The sequence below is a fragment of the Glandiceps talaboti genome, chromosome 20 (genome assembly GCF_964340395.1).
Source record: "Glandiceps talaboti chromosome 20, keGlaTala1.1, whole genome shotgun sequence".
Taxonomy (NCBI): Eukaryota; Metazoa; Hemichordata; class Enteropneusta; family Spengelidae; genus Glandiceps; species Glandiceps talaboti.
This window is the reverse complement of record NC_135568.1, coordinates 8821776-8841775: the sequence shown is the minus strand read 5'-3', so window position 1 is coordinate 8841775 and position 20000 is coordinate 8821776. Positions and strand designations below refer to the sequence as shown.

The 20000-nt window shown below is 37.7% G+C and overlaps 1 protein-coding gene across 1 annotated transcript in view; it reads left to right on the top strand.

Annotated features, from left to right (window-relative positions):
• Positions 1–2243: 2243 nt before the first annotated feature.
• LOC144451048 (solute carrier family 15 member 2-like) overlaps positions 2244–20000 on the top strand; it is a 22151-nt gene continuing 4394 nt past the window's right edge. The window contains exons 1-13 of the mRNA XM_078141807.1: positions 2244–2343; positions 8520–8557; positions 9104–9185; positions 9820–9961; positions 11031–11123; positions 11962–12061; positions 12496–12664; positions 13525–13613; positions 14177–14269; positions 14673–14807; positions 15585–15617; positions 16293–16463; positions 17465–17593. Coding sequence (XP_077997933.1) covers positions 2244–2343; positions 8520–8557; positions 9104–9185; positions 9820–9961; positions 11031–11123; positions 11962–12061; positions 12496–12664; positions 13525–13613; positions 14177–14269; positions 14673–14807; positions 15585–15617; positions 16293–16463; positions 17465–17593 — 1374 coding nt within the window. The remainder of the gene's footprint in view (positions 2344–8519; positions 8558–9103; positions 9186–9819; positions 9962–11030; positions 11124–11961; positions 12062–12495; positions 12665–13524; positions 13614–14176; positions 14270–14672; positions 14808–15584; positions 15618–16292; positions 16464–17464; positions 17594–20000) is intronic.

Below are 20000 nucleotides of genomic sequence, written 5' to 3'. Positions count from 1 at the left end.
TAGATTAACATAAGTGCGTTTACAAGAGTCTGCACATCTCAGGGTGGGCTTCAGCAACACCACAGAGTACTTTATGCAGAGTATGTACTTGTGACACACCGCCCTGTACTTATTATAGAACTACCAAACATTGATAATGCTACGTAGTGATAACTTAATACCAATATGAATATGATATGTAGGGGCGGGACATCTATGTTTACAAACAATTGTCCATATTTATAAATAACAAAACGCACGTGCAATGGAACATAAACCCTTCCATTACAATTTGAACATTGTCTCCCGTTTCTATGGATACAATGGTGTCATTTATGACGACGAGACAGAGATGCTATTTTGCACTCCTACAAACTGATTTGTCAATCGATATTTGATTTTTAATCAGTCGTTGATTAAGACTATACTGATTTTTCGCGGGAATTCAATAATGACTCGTAAAGGTTGGTTACAGATTTTGAACTCGCTATATATTTTGTTTCATCTTCTTTCGTTTTGAGAGGACACAGTGTGTCGATCTGTGTCTATTTGAGGAATAGCTGTGTGAGGAATAGTTCACAACTATCTGACCCCTTGGACCATTTATCGAAAACAAACTGTGTTAAACTTGTACGATATTGATTTGTTCATCTGCTTCTACTATTTCATTTCCCCACCAAGATTACGCACCTTAAAAAATTACGTTTCACTCGAATGCCTCAATTTTTTTAACGCTAGAATGATGTTTTTAATTCGTAAACAAATGGGAGCAATTTCATCTGTTACAAATGAGGGGGGGGGGGTGTCGTCAATTGACTATTGCATCATGTACATGTTTTCGTCAGTTGGTATAAACTCCACTAACTTTATAACATTACCAGTTCAATATTTTGTAGAGTATTTTGAATTTAAACTTTCAAAATTGATAACCTATATTAAATATTTACCCCTTGTAATCACTGTGACAAAGCTAAACTGTACGTTGGCTTTTGAACTATCGGTAAAAACTACAAAGTTTAGTAACATTGTTTATACCACGTGACAGTGTTTTATCAATGTCATACCAAGTTAATCTGTCACCATTCTCAGGACAGTATTATTTCTGTCGCAAACGTCTCCACCGTAAAGTTCTCTATCACCTATATGTTACCTGTAGCCATTCCTTAACCACCACACCCCATCTTTTTTATTCCCGTCATCATCATCATCATCATCATCATCATCGTCGTCGTCGTCGTCGTCGTCGTCCTCCTCCTCCTCCTCCTCCTCCTCCTCCTCCTCCCCCCCGCCTCCATCAGCAGCACCACTCTTCAACTCCCAAAAACATCACCATCATTAAACTCAATAGTCAACACAACAGCAAAATCATCATCGTTTTCCACTGTTGCCATCGTTACGACCAAAAAATAATGTAACACCATCAGCAAAATCATCACCATCATTGTCAGAACTGAAATACTCACCAACACCAACACATCTCATCTCATCAAATAAACATACTACCATCGTTCTTTCTACCCCTACAGCATTATTGCGTCACATAACGCTACACACAAACAAGTGATAATTCATGACAAAGCATACGCAGGCACTGATATAATCTGGTACAGTTGTATGTGTCACCAATCAACATGACGGATGCGCACTTTGGGACTCCGTCCAAAGGCAGTAGTCCGACAAATGGCGAAGTCACAATAGGGTTAATAGAATAGGTAGTCACAATTGATCCACGCAATACACGTATGTCGAAATTTTTCGTTTAGATATTACAGTATTCTAACAAATAAAAACTCGGATTAGGACAACATTTAATAACTGTAACCATTCCATCTTCACCAACTGTTCATACAAAACTGTATTAAATCGAAGTGACAAAACGTGTCAGGAACACTTGTCCCTAGTTGACCCGATTAATCATCAAATGTCAAACCTGGTAAACATACATAGTCAGATAAGACAATTCTTATATTCAGATATATTCATTTCTGTATCATTTGATATTTGAATCCAGTTTGGAGACATTTGCGAGTTTAGGTGTTAGCAAAACCGTCCACGGCTGGCTGTCCCTAGATTCTGCGTTGTCACCACAGCAAAGAAAAAAAAAATCTTTCAATACATATCTGGGCTCAATAACGTGGTCAAAGTCCGTAGTTTAATTTTTTTCAAACTTTGTTTGCTGACAGTTTTTTTTTCGCATCTGAGTTGTTCAAGAGGGTGCATCGCGTGTCATCTGTTCCAATAGTGAGGGGGAAACTGCGGCCATTATGGGGAAGAAGGGACAGGCCGATTTCAGCAATCAGGCTGATTTGCCGATGGAACCAATGTATTCTAACACTCAACCGACATCAGAGGAGAAAAAAACACGTAAGTTCAAAACTAGACTTTTAGTAAAATTATTGAACAAACTATTCAGTTGATTTTTTGCGTCAGCGTGCTTACGTCACGTGGTACATTCAACATTTTGTTGGGTACTTCTTTTACGCCCTTCAGTTTTCCACTTTTTGTAGGCAAAAATGATTGACTATTTAATGTCAGCAACTCGTCCTGAAGAACAAAACAAGCAAGGCAAAGAACTGGGATTATATCGTGGACGAGACGAAGAAACCATTCTGATATGGATTCACGAATTTTCACCAAGAGAGTTAAAAACATGTATACATTGTTGATTCGATACATTTTGGGTGAATAGACTAGTTATTCAAACTTTTCGAGTGTGACATCTGCATGCGCGTGTAGCTTTTGATGAACAGTTTTGTTTCTAATTCTAAACATTTGTTTTGTCATGCCAACGGTATAGGGGAAAAATGGTACGTTAAGCAGTTTTGTTTCCTATGCGAAAAGTAAGGGTTTTTTTTGCAAAGCATGCAATGTATACGCTACAGAAGTCGTTAACGTTTAGGTCCTCGCGGACAGTTTTACTTTTAGATACAGCTGCTTTTGAACTTAGTCAGAAAATTTTCGGCAAAAGACAATCGTCACTCGTTCAGAGTTGAAAACAATCACGTGATCTGAGTGACATTATGTGTGACGAAGCCACCTGTTGGTAAGATCGCCCCCATCAATTGTTACTTGACATCGGAACGCCCTTAATATTGTCTTGTTTGTCGAAATATTTCAAGATAAGAGATCCTTAGTTGTCTTTGAGACGCCTCGCTTCGACAACACGACATGCGATTGTCAGTGACATTCTGATAGACGTCACTGTTCGAATGTCGCACCGTCCTGATATCTGCGATACCGTCCCGTGTTGTCCTTGAAACTGAGGAGTACCACCACAAACTTTGAACTGTTGTCCGGACTAACATCCTGACACTAGATATAATACGACGTGTCCACCCAGAGCACTCACGAACTTTGACAAATCCAATGACAACTAGTTATAAAAGTTAACACAAATTGTCGTCTGCGCTTTACAAAATAATCGCGCGCTGACTAAAATTTCACAATCCTTATTGTCTGTTTCTACAAACATTTGTTGCTACATTTTATGTCTGGCTCAATAGAAAATCAAAATTACCACATTTTTTTACTGGCCCTACCAATATTGAAGTTGATTTTGTTATATTTTGATCAACTGACTGCTTGAAAAAAGTATACATTGTTACAATCTCAGGCAACTAAAAGAACAGTCTTGTTTTAGTTAAGATGTGGCGAAGGTCTGCTAGGATAACGGTAAGAAAACGTAGCAATTAATGTTGGTGATATTCTTGTCTGGCCCATTGAGGTAATGCCATTAGCTTCTTCAAAGTGGCGCTTAACAGACGCCTCCCCCACCCCCACCCCTCCCCACACCCGCCCAGAATTTTGTCTGTGGAAAAATGTTAATCTGGCTTGCGAGAATGGTCTCACCAGACGGTAAAGAAGTAGTGTAAATATATTATTTGTCGGGCTAGGTGATCAAATGTAACAACGTGTAATAGTGATATTTTGCTGTCGGACAATATTTTGTTTCACGCCATCTTATTTCCATTGTTCCATTGTATATCAACACGAGATGATACAATGCTTATCATTTGGACCCCATATGAAGGAGTGAACACAACACTTCTATCAATTTCAGATACATATACACACACCAGGGTAACTGAAGTGAGGGCATCTGAAAAGTTGTGTCAGTGTGTGACGTCATAGGGTGTGGTTACTCAGATAGCATTGCATCGAAGTATTACCAAAATCAACTATAGAGTTTTCCCACGAATCGAAAAACGACCATTTGAGTTGTTCCCCCAAGTATGGATTTTCAGTTATGCTGATAGAGGAACGATATATGGTCATTCAGGACGGTGTGTGATACGATTCTCATATGATGTGTTCAGATTTTGTGAAGAAAATGACCGACAGACAGACAGACAGACAGACAGACAGACAGACAGATAAACATCCAAATAACTTTACTGCCCATTGTTCGTGTGTCGTGCACTAAAATATGGCTCTATACTTCCCACGCTATTTGAACCAGTATACGTCAATCAAACGACAGGGGTCCAAGCCAGACGCTTCAGTATCGATGTAGGTCGCAAAGACAATGAAGCATGGCGCCTTGGTGTCGTCTGAGTACACATAATCATATCAATTTTCATCGGTAGAACTGTCAATGTCATGATGACTCCATTTTTATCAACTGCTGTGTTCAAGGACAGGTCTAAGCATCCTACTAAAATAAATTCTATATTGATAATTACGAGGAGAATTTTTGAACACTTTTCTATCAAGTGTAAGCTACTTTGACGACAAATTTTGACATTCTTCGACTTATCTAAATTAAAGCCATTTTATGTAGAAAATTACCAAAATGTAAAAATATGCTGGGCAACAAATCACTTTAACGAAATTGTATAATATTTATTTCTTTTTGGTGAAGTTTTATCTTATGAGCACGTTTTCACTTCTTACTCCCACAAAGTTAATTGCGCCAAAATGATTGAAACATATGAAAATTTGTTTTAAAAATAAGTTTTGGACTTTGACAAATTCATTAGCATTATTTCTAAAATGTCAACTAAAATTAAGTAAAACTGCGTCAAAAAATTTACCAAACGTTAGAAAATGTGTTCAATTTTTTGTTTTTGAGAAAGGATTGCTATGATAACCGTAGTGGGGAGATCAGTTTTTACAGCCACGTATCACTTCAACTTATCGCCCAAGATTCGGACGTCAATCAATTGTCCTTCCGAGATTCAAATGTCGGTCGATCACTTCATAACCTTTATTGTTCAAGTATACTTTGTTGCCATTTATTTATGATTATCAGAATGATAAAAATTATTTTGTCTTCTGTACATCCGATATGTTAATTTATCTGTTGCCAGTTTGTGGGTTTTCGCTAGTTTCAAGTCAAGTCTTCAGTTGTCTTACCGATGTCAAATGTTATCTTATCTCAAGTTATCACTTGCCGGTATAAGTCTATGTGTCACACACGAGACAAAATGAGAATTAGAGCAATGTTTTGATGTATAGGTGATGATAGGGACATCAATTTATCATTGGCTTCACAAATATGTACAGCTGCTAATATTACCATGAAAACCTAGTCAACATTTGACAGTTCATTTACATTAACAAACATGAACATCTCCGGAGAAATAATGTTGCGCACCTGTATGTCTAACCATCGAGATAAAAGAAAAACATTCCGACACCACCCCCACCACCACCACCACCACTCAGTGATAAAACAATGAATCAATCACATTCATCTCTATATAACTGTGAAATTAGTAGTAAATCCATCAATGTCATTGCAATTGCAAGGTGGTGGTTGTATGATGAAAATATGACATGGAAAAGTAATGACACCACTACAACCACAGCTGCCACCACCACCACCACCACCACCACCACCGCCACCGCCACCGCCACCACCACCAACACCACAACCAACACCATAACCACCACTGATATCAAATATCTTTTCTTGGGAATAAATTACACCATTTTCAAAGACTTAAGCTTGGTCACTTTAAATATGTTTGACCCCCATATCACTATGAAAACCACTACAATTGTCTGTGGTTTGATCACAGAGCAATCTACTATTTTGCATGTAAGGAATCCCACCATGGAAAGTGGTAGAGAGATGTCGTCTGCTCTACCGAGATGAGCAGCTGTCAACACTACAACATTCTGGCATATTGACAAATGAGAAAACAATGGCAGACTGCTCCATCTATGACGTCAAATTCCGAAGATTTCCGAAGCGGGTCGCTTGGCGCCGATATTTGCAAAAATATTTTTTACATTTTTGAACAAAATACTTAATGGATCTCCAATTACATATACAAACTACATCATATCTCAGACAACTATATATAGTGACAAAAATTCGGAAACTTTAAGGCAACCTATTTTCGTACATTTTAAACTGAACCCTTTACATTATCAAGCATTTAATCCAATATTTATGATTGAATTACGATAAGATTGTAACAACTACTATTACTTCGTTTATAAATTCTCGTATCACTAGGACTGTAACAAAGTTATCACTATTCACACTGTGAAATGATATCACAGCCTCGTCCGCAGAACTGTTATCGTGTGGACTATAACCTCGTTCCAAAGTGTTCAACACGTTTTGCTATAGTGTAAACAGTTATGAATATGAGAGCGGTCGTCGTGCTCTAGTTAAATTCACACCAAACAGTGCTACTCATAAACTTTTGCAATGGCAGTCCAGAGAAGTAGCACTAATCAGACTTCACTACTACCCCAAGGTCACGGGGAGGGTCAATCCCCATTTGTGTCCAGTCCAGTTCCTAAAATTCGTGACAACGTGCGATAATGGAAGGCAACCAATATCATACTAACCGGACACCACAGAAACTCTTTTTCAGAATACCCTCACTCTGACGACAATAAGGGAGCCTTCAGTAATTACAAGGGGGTGTCAAACCCGGTCTGTGGAATAAAAGTGACCGTCCCCAATTCCTTTATGCTAAAAAGTGGCCCTTTTCCCTTTTTTAAAATATTACCCTCCCCTGTTCAAATATTTCGATGAAAAACATTATTAACACCGCCTCCCTGTGGCGTACCTGTTAGAGCTCACGATTAGCAGTCAGGAGGTCATGACTTGGAACAGGTGTCAGCGGCGGGATCATGAAATTTAAAAAAATGATTAGTCAGTGTAAAATGTGACCCACCCCTAATTTCCATTTTCTAAATATGGACGCCCTCCCACTAGGACCAATTTGTAAAAAGTGACCCCTCAATCGTCTTACCCTCCTACCTTGTAATTACTGAAGGCCCGACTTTGAACCACCAGTTTTTAAAACGCCAAATAAATACTTACATGAAACGCATCATCTGTGTATTAATTCATATTTTGTATAGTCTTGACAAGTTTAGGTATTTTCAGTGTCTCAACAACCTTGAAGTTGCTGGAAATTTCTAGTTGCACCTAAATTATGTTATTGAGTAGCTCATGTATTTGCCCAATGCCATGGTCACTTGTTATGGTTAAAATAAACATGTTTTAGTAAGAAACATACTGATAATCCCTCACTGACCCAAACAGTTAGAAACATATATATAAACATTCAGATTTGGATAGTACCTATTAAAAGTGCAAGTATTGCCACAACACCTCCAGAATGTATTTTATGGCCTGAACTAAAGGGGAATACATATTCCTAGCGTTTCCAGGCACTCTTTAAAGACTCTTATATAATCAATAAAAATATCAAATACAGGAAAAAAGTAATGTACTGATATGTTTTCTGGTCAAACCACATTTTTTACTTGATACATTGTATCATATCAATGACCCAACGAACTTTGCATTAGTCTGTTGGCGCCATGTAAAGTAAACAAATATCATGACATGACAATACATGACAGTCAGTGAAACTAGATGACATGACATGACATGATATGACATGATATGATGACAAAGGGTCACATTTCTTAACTGGGGCATGACATGACATGACATTGAATGCCACTACTGAATGATGCTACATCATATGACATTAAATGACAGACATCACTCAAACTAGATGACGTCAGTCATTGAGAAGGACAAGGAATGTATAACCAATGAACGCCGCTCTTAGAGAACTCGAAGAAAACAGTACAGGCTCATGGTGTATTTGATCGACAAGATTTTAAAGGGGTATGCCACTCAAGGAAATAGAGACATTTTCATAAACTATAGGTTCTGGAGAGTCATTTCATGATTTTACATCATCTACAATTACTTGCGATTTCAGAGAAGCATCAAGTTGATCATATGCCTTTATAGGGTATCTTTGCTATGGACGATTACATCACAGGAGTCAGAAGAAAAATGTATTCAAGTTGCGAATTGAATATTAAGTCGTCATCATTTTTCCAATGTTATGTATTATTCATATAAAATTTCCACAGATCGGTAACAAAAATCAACGAAGGTTTCGTTCAGGTAAATTCAACCTGGAAGATGCAAATTTAGTCCAAGATCAAAATAACTTACAATCTTTTGTTTTCTATGTGAACTAACAGCGATTCCTGTTTACTTTCAGCAAAAGACGATTATTCGGAGAAAAGGAAGTCAATAGACAAAGCCTTCGAAGATGAAGGCGAATATGATCCAAATGCATCAGTAAGTATGATTTCATTGTGTATGCAAATACTCATAGACAGTAGACCAATCATAAACTATTACAGCATAATATGCAAATATTCGATAGTAAACCAATCAGAGTATTTTGTTATAGTGTATAGATGATACACCAATCAGAAAGTCTTACGTCACCGTGTATGCAACTAGATGCAAATAGAAAGGAAAGAAATCCGAATATGTCGAATTTACTAGGATGCATAAAACTAGGAGGGAAGGTGCATATAAAATGAATGTATTCTTAGTTCGAATTTTTATGGTTAATTGATGTGTTTCTGTCACTGCCTTACAAGCGGTACATGATTGTTGTTTTTTCACTATTCCAAATGCATTCTCTATGTAACAAGCCACTTGCAAGCCACTTGCATGACCCCATTTGAGATGAAAAAACCCCAATGTCCAATGTTTCACCAGTGCACTTACTTATTGTAAAGTTTTAGTCAACTAAAGAACACAATAAATTTACCAAACAATATGCCTGTTGTGCACAACTTTAATTCCTCTTCGTTCATATATTTATACCTACAGTGTCTGGAACGCTATCCTAAATCTACTTATTTCATTATTGGAATGGAGTTTTGCGAAAGATATTGCTATTATGGGATGAAAGGTGAGGTTAAAGGTCATCACTATGGTTACAACCTACTTAATCAATATCGAACTGCATCGGGTGAAACCTTCAATATTGCACAATTTGGCACTGACATGAAAATCCCTAACCCTACTATCATCACGTTGTCATATGCGTTTAAAATATCGACATTTACAAAGTAATGATCTGCCTCAGAGATAAAAAAAAATCTTGAAATTATCCTCAGGAATACTTCAACCCATTCTCAATTAAAACCAAGTGGAAAAAGAAGGGGTCACCGTACAAATTATTGAAATAAATCAAAATGATATTAGAATTAAGCTTTTTTCAGAATCCAATACAGCCGCCGAATACTGTGTTAATTCTATTGCAAAGTCAAAGATTGGTGACTTTCTTTCAAAACAGATAGTACTTCTCTCATTTTTACATGTAACAAAAAGACCAAGAACAAACTTTTATATTGGTACACAACATATAAATTGGGTCGACTATTAGGCTTGACAAACTTCGTCTCACATGTGTACTGCAATACTAATGTCTCCTGGGGGTCTTAATATCGTCGGATAACTGTTGAATTTTATAGAATCGACTATTTTTGCTTTCACTTGCTGAGATACAAATGTTCATAAATTAAATCATATTATTCTTTCAGCTATATTAATTTTGTACTTCACGGAAATCCTGCTGATGAGCAACGATAGCGCCACAAGTTTGTATCATACTTTTGTAATGTTATGCTACTTGTCACCGATAGGCGGCGCTATGATTTCCGACGGTTTCTGGGGAAAATATAAGTAAGAACGACAAAGTTTTTTCCATGGTAAAATGAAACACTGTATTTACCTTTATTAACTCTCATATCCAGATAACCACCACTACCACCACCACCACCACCACCACCACCACCACCACTGCCATTCCCACCACCGCCATTCCCGCCACCATGACCACCACCACCGTCACACCATCACCACTGCCACCACCATCAACATCCACCATTGCCACCATCGCCATCACCACTGACACCACTGCAACCACCACCAACACCACCAAAGCTGCTATCACTGCCACCATCTCCATCACCACCACCACCACCACCACCACCACCACCACTACCATTGACATCGCGACCACAATTATAACCACCACCACCACAACAACAAAAGCCATAACAAATACTATAACCACAGCCACTGTCACCATCATCATATTCATCATCGGTGGCGAAACAACAAAGCAACGAAACAGCAGCAGCAGCAACAACAACAACAACAACAGCAACAACAACAGCAACAACAACAACGACGACGACGAACTGAAATGTCTTATAATATCCTTCTTTAGACCAGAACTTCAAAGACACTTCTATTACTATATAACTCGACTATATAAAGATCATTATCAATCATACATGTATTATTTTTTTTTATTTGTGACGTCATTTTGCTACATAATCCATTTGTTAACATACTATGTTGGTCTGTATATCCAGCTATTAGTCGGTTTTGTGAGACAAATGTTACAATTCTATCATTCTATTGTACCACTATGTAGCCATCGTGCAATATTTCCATCTTTCTGCCGGAAAGAGCCTCAAGGCTATGTTTCTATAGACCTGTGTCATGTGGCGCCATCTTGGCTAGAGTTGGGTTCGAACAAACAAGTTACCAAGAAGGTAGTTGGTACGAGATTATCAAATATTATACGATGGCTACATACTGGTGCAATACAAATAACAGAATTATGACTCAAAACTCAACATAATGACGTTAGGTATTTGCAATGAATAAATCGTATATATTAATTTTTGACTTTCAAAACTATTCTCAATGCTTTTATCGATTTGTTTCGTTTTTTTCCCAGAACTATTTTCTTAATAGCCTGGGTCTATTTGGCCGGTTGTGTAGTCATGTCGTTGTCATCTATACCCCAACTGACTAACGACCAGCCCCGGATGTAAGTAAGCCAATGTGTTATTTCTGATAAATGGGGAACTTGCAATCCAGACTGAGCATGCTCAGACGCAAAGGACTATGGGATTATATGTGGTTATTGAAATACCTAATCTGGAGCTACTGATAAAATTAACCTCCCACAATGGTCAGTGTAACTATGAATTGATTATTTGTGGTTACAAACAATGTATCAACACGGTGTACAATACTAATTCTATCACTTAATCATTTTAAAGCGTGTATTGATAACCATCTCAGAACAGTAAGGGGTCTTCAATGGCTTCCTACCCCACGTAAATTCACGGTAAATAATTGATTAGTATCTATTATCATATTTCCCATGATGCAACATTCAACATGGCGGGTTTGCAAGTTCCCTATTACAAAAGGATTTACTAATAACCACAAGTATATCTTCTTCTTACTTGTCTGTGTAATAACTTATAATGCTTGATTGTTATTCAATTTAGGATACAAAACGTTATTATTTTAGTTTGGGATGGTTTCTTAAAATCCGTTGTAGTTTTCATCCTAAAAAACACGATTTTACTTTTATGGGAATCTGTTATGTAAAAATGTAGTCAATCGGAATATATATATTCACACGCTGTTCACGTACGTATTTATACTGTTAGTGTTGTCAGCCTTTTCACAATGACCTCGAATTTGTTCCCAACAACAAATTAAAAGACTTGCCATTTCCAATTTGATTAACACTGATGACGTCATCATCTGGGCGAGGGACAGGAATAACATATCTTTGTATTCTAATGTCTTTGATAATAATACAATTCATATTTGATATTTTTATTTTGAAAGACTTTAAATGTTATTTTCAGGGGCGGACCAATTGTTGGTTTGTTTCTTATTGCTATGGGAACCGGTGGTATTAAACCATGTGTGGCTGCTTTCGGTGGTGACCAGTTCAGAAAAGAACAGGTAACTTTGAAATGGTTACCATGGTTACGGTCAGAAAGCTTTTACGACCGCTAAACTGTAAAAACAATTAAAGGGGAAACCCTTCCAGTTACAACAAAGAGTATAAACGAATGATCTAAGCTTTAGTATCGGAAGAACACTAAACAATAAATGACAATTTCAGTGAATATGATGGTACATCTTCTCAATTACAAAAATATAATTACAAATTACAATCACTATGTGAAACTGTGGCATAGTTTGTATGGCGTTTGAGTTCACTTACAACATCAATCTCTCGTATAAACCATACTGCTTGGAGACAAAGCGTCCCTAGTTACCGGCAAGGACAAGTTTTACGAAGCGTGGAACCCTGAGTTTGCAAATAGGACGACAGCTTCACCTTTAAGCATACTCTTAAATGCTCATACGGTCTTTTTTTTTCTGGGTTACAGATGGCTGAAATCCAGACTTACTTCTTGATGTACTACTTTGCCATCAACTGTGGCAGTCTGTTGTCAACTTTCTTGACACCAATCCTACGAGAAGATGTCCAGTGTTTTGACAATGACTGTTATCCCCTGGCTTATGGTGTGCCAGCTATGTTGTTGCTAGTTGCTATCGGTGAGTACTGTTCTGCTACTTGGGGAAGGGAGGGGGACTCCCGCAGTTAGGGTTCGTAACGCGGTTTTGACCCCCCCCCCCTAGACTTTTGTCTCTTGAATTGTAAGCTTTATTAACACTGTAAGGTACATCAGAAAACATTATAGGGCGTATAAACTTTGTTATGTTTAATGTATGAAGTAAATTATGTTGAAATTGAAGTATGCAGTCTTAAGATATAGCCTAATTACTGAAAATCATTAATTATGCAAATTATTCACTAAATCTTTAAGCGAAATCGACAACTTTTACAGGAGATATGCACTCTGTTATGTTTAACGTATGTACTAAATTGTATTGAAATTGCATTCTTAAGATATAGCCTAATTACCAAAAATAAATAATTATGCAAATTATTCATTAACACTGTAAGGTACATAAACAAATTTTATAGGACAAATGTATGTTGTTATGTTTAACGAATATACTAAATTATATTGAAATTGAAGTATGCAGTCTTAAGATATTGCTTAATTAGTTGAATTCATTGATATGCACATTTTCCTAATTAACATGAACAGATCTCGCTCAAAAACTAATCAGATATAGCCATTACCCCAAACATTATTTGTACCAAATTTCATTATAGTTGAACCTGTCGTTTTTAAGAAAATGATGGCACAGACAGACAGACAGACACACACACACACACACACACAGACGGACGGACATACAGACAGACAGACAGACACACACACACAGACAGACAGACATCCCCCTTTTAATACCTCCCGTACCCTTGCGAGAGGTAAAAACTTGGACAAACAACACTCCAACTTCATTAATAAATATTAATACTGATAATTTTTTTTTCAACGCAGTTATTTTTGTCGTCGGTCGTTACACTGTTGGTTATAAGATCTACCCTGGTGAAGGGAATGTTGTATGGATGGTATGCAAAGCCGTTGGGGTAAGAATAGACTTTAATTAAGATATGTCATGTCGTTCCGCCCTCACCGGCCTCCTCTCTCCTCTCTCGAGACCGATGTGTGAGGGCGCCCCGTCATGACGTACCTTACAGACTAGGGTAAGAAGAACGTAGTCCAAACAAACACCAAACGTTAACCCTTGATATACATAATGCAAAGATTAGCAACTATACACTTTGCATAAACTAGGTCTCCAAGACTTGTCGAAAACAGTCTCAGTTTCTCCGAACGTTTCATTTGGTCTTTGACCTTAATTACAGCGCCACCATTGTCAGGAGTGGGTGTCGTGATTTAAATGATAACATTAACATATTGCAACAATGCTGACAATTATATCTACGTAATTGTTAATGTCACAATTGTGTAACTGATAAACTGAGTTGCCACTCAGACCACTTAAAGAGGTTGCCAGAAAGGGTTGTGTCGTTTAATTGTACAAGTACATCTACACTGATCTGCGACTGCGCCCCTGTAGACTATCACCCTTTAAATTTTAAAACATTATAACAATGATCTAAAGTACGATAAATCGCTCACTTGACAGAGAGCCTGCAAGAATAAATGGAAGTACAGGAAAAACGATGAAGTAAAGGCCAAATATACACATTGGATGGATTATGCAGATGACAAATATGACGTAAGTTTTAATTTGCATAATTCGGACCTCTTTATTGTTACTAAGGGGTGATGCTGAACATAAAAACATGGAGTGCATGTACAGGGAATATCGCACGGTTACACGTTAAGCCAGTGTGATACACTTGGGGAAACTATTGGAGGCTTTATGTCGGACACTTAGTACAGTCTATTGAAATTCAACACTTTTCTATTTGGCACTTCTAATAAATTCATAACGTGACGAGACGAGCTGGCTCAGGCCGCAGTTGTCGTAGAATTGGAAATACGATGGCAGAATTTCGACTGAAATTGACCAAAAACAAAGAACTATTCGAAATGTGATGTCTATCAAACAGATATTTTCTGAATAAAATATAAACTTTGAATATTTTCCTTTTCTTTACTTTCATATCTTTTTTCAGAAACGTTTGATAAACGACACCAAATGCCTTCTCCATGTATTGATAATGTACATTCCCGTACCTGTGTATTGGGCTCTATTTGACCAGCAAGGGTCGAGATGGACACTGCAGGCCACTCAAATGGACGGATATTTTGTAAGTAGCGGAGCTTCCTTTTACATTTAAACTGTCATTGAGGGCGCTCGTCTAATATCCGTTGAGCGATGATGTCAGGAGCGCCATCAACGGCCATCATGATGGTCTTGGAAATGTTAGATCTACATTTACATGTATGCATATCGATTTCATATCCCAGATTTCATATTCCAAGATTTGATTTTATCACAACTTCCAGCAACCACGATTTCCATACCAAAATTATCAATATATATATGTATATTTTTTTTCATCAATCTTTGACCTTTTGGGGGGATGTGTTGACAAGGTAAGAATGTTTGAACTCAAAGGGATAAATTTTAAACTGACGTTTAGAAATGGACAACTGATGAGAAATGCAGTGAAATTGAACAAACATCTTCCCTCTGATATATTTGGGAGTGAAGGGAGACACATGGGAGATAAATATATATTATTATAGCATCAGAGAATGGTCGTGTTCAACATAGAGAAAAGAGAACAACCGCTATGTAGAACTTAGCAGCGCTTTGAAGAAAGTTTCGTTGATATTACAAATGCTATCGAACAAACAAACTAACTAACTAACTAACTAACTAATAACTAACTAACTAACTAACTAACTAACTAACTAACTTACTCGCTTGCTAACTAACTAACTAAACGACTATTAACTAACTATAACTAACTGGTATGTATGTATGTCTCTGTCTGTCTGTCTGTCTGTCTGTCTGTCTGTCTGTCTGTCTGTCTGTCTGTCTGTCTGTCTGTCTGTCTGTATGTTAATTCATTCTGTAGGGAAATGTGACCATAAAACCGGATCAAATGCAAGTAAGTATATTTCATTCACAATCAAATATAAAAAGGAAGATGTTAATTTCAGAGTAAATGACTTTCAACCATGTTCACGATCACGTCTAATCGTACCATGGAACGAATACCGGAAGTATGTCATTGTTTTACCTTACATTTTGTCTGAAGCACTTCACCATGACGTTAACTATTAAAAGGCTGGAAACGATGCGTTTTGTATCTAAAGTAGAATTTCCCTAAAAAGTCAAAATTTTAGAAATCTCTCCAAACTTTGTCATATGAAAGAATGTTGCTGGTCTTTTTGAAATTATGAAATAAATTTCGGGTTCACCATCTTGTTTCCAAGGAAACCGATACTCTTTGTATGTATTTTGGTATATATAGTGTTAATCTGACACGACTATTATATTCTTTAGCTTTTAGCGGTCAGAGCGTTAGCACAATATTTGGTAGCCGTATTTGATTCTAAAATGCTTTAATTTTCAATCATTTTGCCTTCTATAATTTCAACAATTTGGTTTAAGTTTACTTGATTTACTTGAAAGCATAAGTTTTATGTTTAAATTTTTTTAAATCCGGGGCGAATGCTTCATTAAAACCTACTCTGGACGTTTGGATTACTTTGTTAAAAGTTACCACTTCCACACCAATGTATGGATGTATTCTAATATGATCAATTCGGTTTGATTTTAGGTGCTGAACCCCCTGTTCATTATATGTTTAATTCCCATCTTTGACAACTGTATTTATCCATTGCTTAAAAAATGTGGAATCAAATGTACGTACTTGCAACGTATGTGTTGGGGAATGGTCTTCGCTGCTGTCGCCTTTTATATCGCAGCTGTCGTCCAGATTGCCGTCGCTGTAAGTCTCACAAACCTCTATTACTATAGTGGTCTGAGCACGACATAGCCAGATACTTTGCTATTTGGCGCGACATTGTCACTTGGCCAAATATTCGAGTAAATGACTTTGTCAAGCTAGATCGTCAAGTCTCTGAGTTATCGAAAACCAGTCATACCGCCCCATACATGTTCTCTGTTCTCCAATCTATAGACAGTTTGATGACCCTATAATAACGTAAGCAATTTAAATGATACACACTGAACTTACAGCCCGTTGCAAGTGAGTGTTCAGTGGCTCTGTTTGATACAAGTAGGCAGAACTCAATAATGAACTGCAATTCTACACTTTAAGAGAGCAAAATCTCAATTTCTCGCTACGTTTTGTCTGAATAAAATAAACCATTTAAACATTCTGCAACAAGACGTAGACACACAGACGCCAATGTTTTGATGTCTGCATTTAATGTCTACATGGTGTTATTTGTTTGTTAATTTCATTTAGAAAAAAATGTCGTCAGAAAATCCTTTCAAAATTGTCTATCTTAAAGTGTAGCATGTATTGGTTTCTGCGTAGTTCTATCAGATATAGCCAGTGACCACTACTTTGTGATGGGCTGTACAGTGGCTCATGTGATATGCCTTAAGCCTTGTAGTGCGAGTTGTTCATCAATTCATCATATTATTTTATATGATCGTTTCATTTCTACCCTTCATTGTAAAATACAAATATCAGACACGAAAAATAAATATAAACGAACAAACAAAGCAAAAATAGAAAAAAAAAATTGTCAACAAAATGAGAAATCAATCTAACTTTCGGGCTCCTCGTAATTTCGATGCTAGGTGTGGCACTGTGCTACATACATGTACGTGAGCGCGTTCATGTTTTGAGTATATGTACATGCGTACGTACGTACGCGCGCGCGCGCGCGCGCGCGTGTGTGTGTGTGTCTAAGTTCGTGCGCATATCATTCGTAACTACTTTCATTAACTTACTTAATTTTTGTTTCGTTTACCAAGGACACTGTTCGTATGCCTCCTTGCAGTCAGAACAATGGTGAGACTGGTATAACGGTTATCAATGCTTCACCATGTGACTTGACCATTTCAAATCTAGACAATGAAGTACAGGACGTCAAATACCTAGAGGTAAATATAACATTGTACAAATAAGACAAATCAGTCTAAATATATCTCCTTTCGTTTTTGAAATGTATCCACTCATCTGTCTGTCTGTCTGTCTGTCTGTCTGTCTGTCTGTCTGTCTGTCTGTCTGTCTGTATGTATGTGTGTGTGTGTATGTATGTATGTATGTACATGTATGTATGTATGTATGTATGTATACATGCATGCATGTGTGTAATGTATGTGTATGTGTGTGTGTGTGTGTGTGTGTGTGTCTGTCTGTCTGTCTGTCTGTCTGTCTGTCTGTCTGTCTGTCTGTCTGTCTGTATGTATGTATGTATGTATGTATGTATGTATGAAATCAGCGATTTTTCAATTATACTGAATCTCACTGTTGAAACCGTGCTGTCTACGCAGGAACTCAAGGAACGAAATTTATGTACATCAACTACTCAGTAATACTGTTTATTATGGTCACAGGGAATTCTCAATTTGTGCCTCATATGCATGTTTGTGGAATGCTCTGCCATCGTATCTGCAGACTGTCACTTCATTTCAGTCATTTAAATCCGGCCCCTCTCTACAACACGACTTTTGTTTGATTCTGTTTTGTACGGTGAACAGTACTCGAGATTTTGTGCTTTGTGAATGCATTGTACTGAGATACCGCCGTGAATCAAACTTACAAATAGTGTAACAATTTCTCCTTCAGGTACAGTGATGCCTCGATACTCTTTACAATGTTACGATAATCGTGCCAACAGGCCGACTGTTACAAAATTGTAATGCATGGTGATGTTATGTCACCTATGCTATACGATATATATGGCAGCGCGTGGAGAATGTACGTAGTATATGGAAGGCGCATGCGTAGTCACTGTGCGCCACAATGCATCCCTGGGAGAACCACCAATTTTGTTCGCATAGTATATACGACGCGCATGCATACTAGTCATTGAGCCGCTACGCGGCAGCTTTGCTGCCGCTGCGCGAGCTATTAAATGTATGGACATTTAAGTACAGGAGCGTGGCTCATGATTTTGTTTAGTTGAAAACAAGGTGACCCCCCTTTATTCACTTCGTAAAAATGATGACCCCCTTCTTTGAGTCCCAAATTAAGGTGACCCCCCCCCCCGGCCGTAAAAACTGATCGCTCCCTAACGCAAACACAAATAGACGGACGACTCAGATCTGAATCGCAAAGTTGGGCGGACTTTTCTGCTAAATTACGCCTTACCGAGCAAAGAATCTGACATTTCCTAACGCCAACATTAAATACGGAGCCTTCAAGATCCAAGAAGTGTTCAGAGGTACCCCAATTCCGTCAAAATCGGCAAATGTAGCAATGCATGCACCATTTTGAAACGGGCAGTACGCTGATATCTCGCTCACGTTTCCAACGTGGTCTCGTCTATTTGCGTTTGCGTTAGAGGAATTGTAGCGTTTGATTCGAGTTAAATGTCGGAACGAAAAAAGACACAAAACAGACGAAAAAGCCCTCAAAATCACAGCAAACGCTACAATTATTGCAGCTAAAGTTCAGTGTAGACGTACTTGTTATTGCAGCTAAAGTTCAGTGTAGATGTTGCTCATATGAATTTGGCAGAAGTTTACGGACAGCCATCAAATCTAACCACGATTTTTTAAAGCTACAAGCTCAGTTTCTTGAAAATTATCGCCAATTAGTGGTCCTATTAACATTCAGCTTTCAAGATATGCACAATTTGGAATGATTTCCTTAAGAATCAAAATTCCTTTGGTATTGCTACTAAATAACATGCCCTGCATTCCCATACTATACATAAGGGTCTACTTACTTTCGACGACATCCAATTTCACCCGGGTACGATATTTCTCCGGACAGCTAAAGTGAAGACGGGCCTCCTTTGAGGAAACCATTGGGAAAAACTTACTGGAACCATTGCTATAGTTCCCCGTCCACTGTCTACATGATGGAGCCGCAGACTGCCTCAACTCTCAGCATTTGTAGAACAGCCAACGTGGCTCTTTGTTCTCCGCAATTCAAAGACTGTATACTAGTTCGTGAATACACCTGTACATTATTAACATAATGCGTAACAACAGCTGATTTACCAACTGAGCAATAAAAAATACCCTCTTTATGGTATGAAGGCCAATAACTCAACCGACCCCAGTTTAAGCCACCAAACCTAAACATTTCTTTACGTGCCAAAAAAACAAAACACAACAAATATACTTCTGACAATTTACTTCTATTTCCCTTTAGATTTTCTTGCCCAAGTGACTTTGGTTATTTCATAATCCCATTCCAGAGAGAAACGATGTCATTTCAGTCTATAACAACACAGTCTGTATATTGTGTTTGTCTACTTCTGAATCACATACTTGTCTCTATTTACTGCTTCTTTTATACCTCTTCAAGTATTGTGACAAACGGATATCTTGTCTT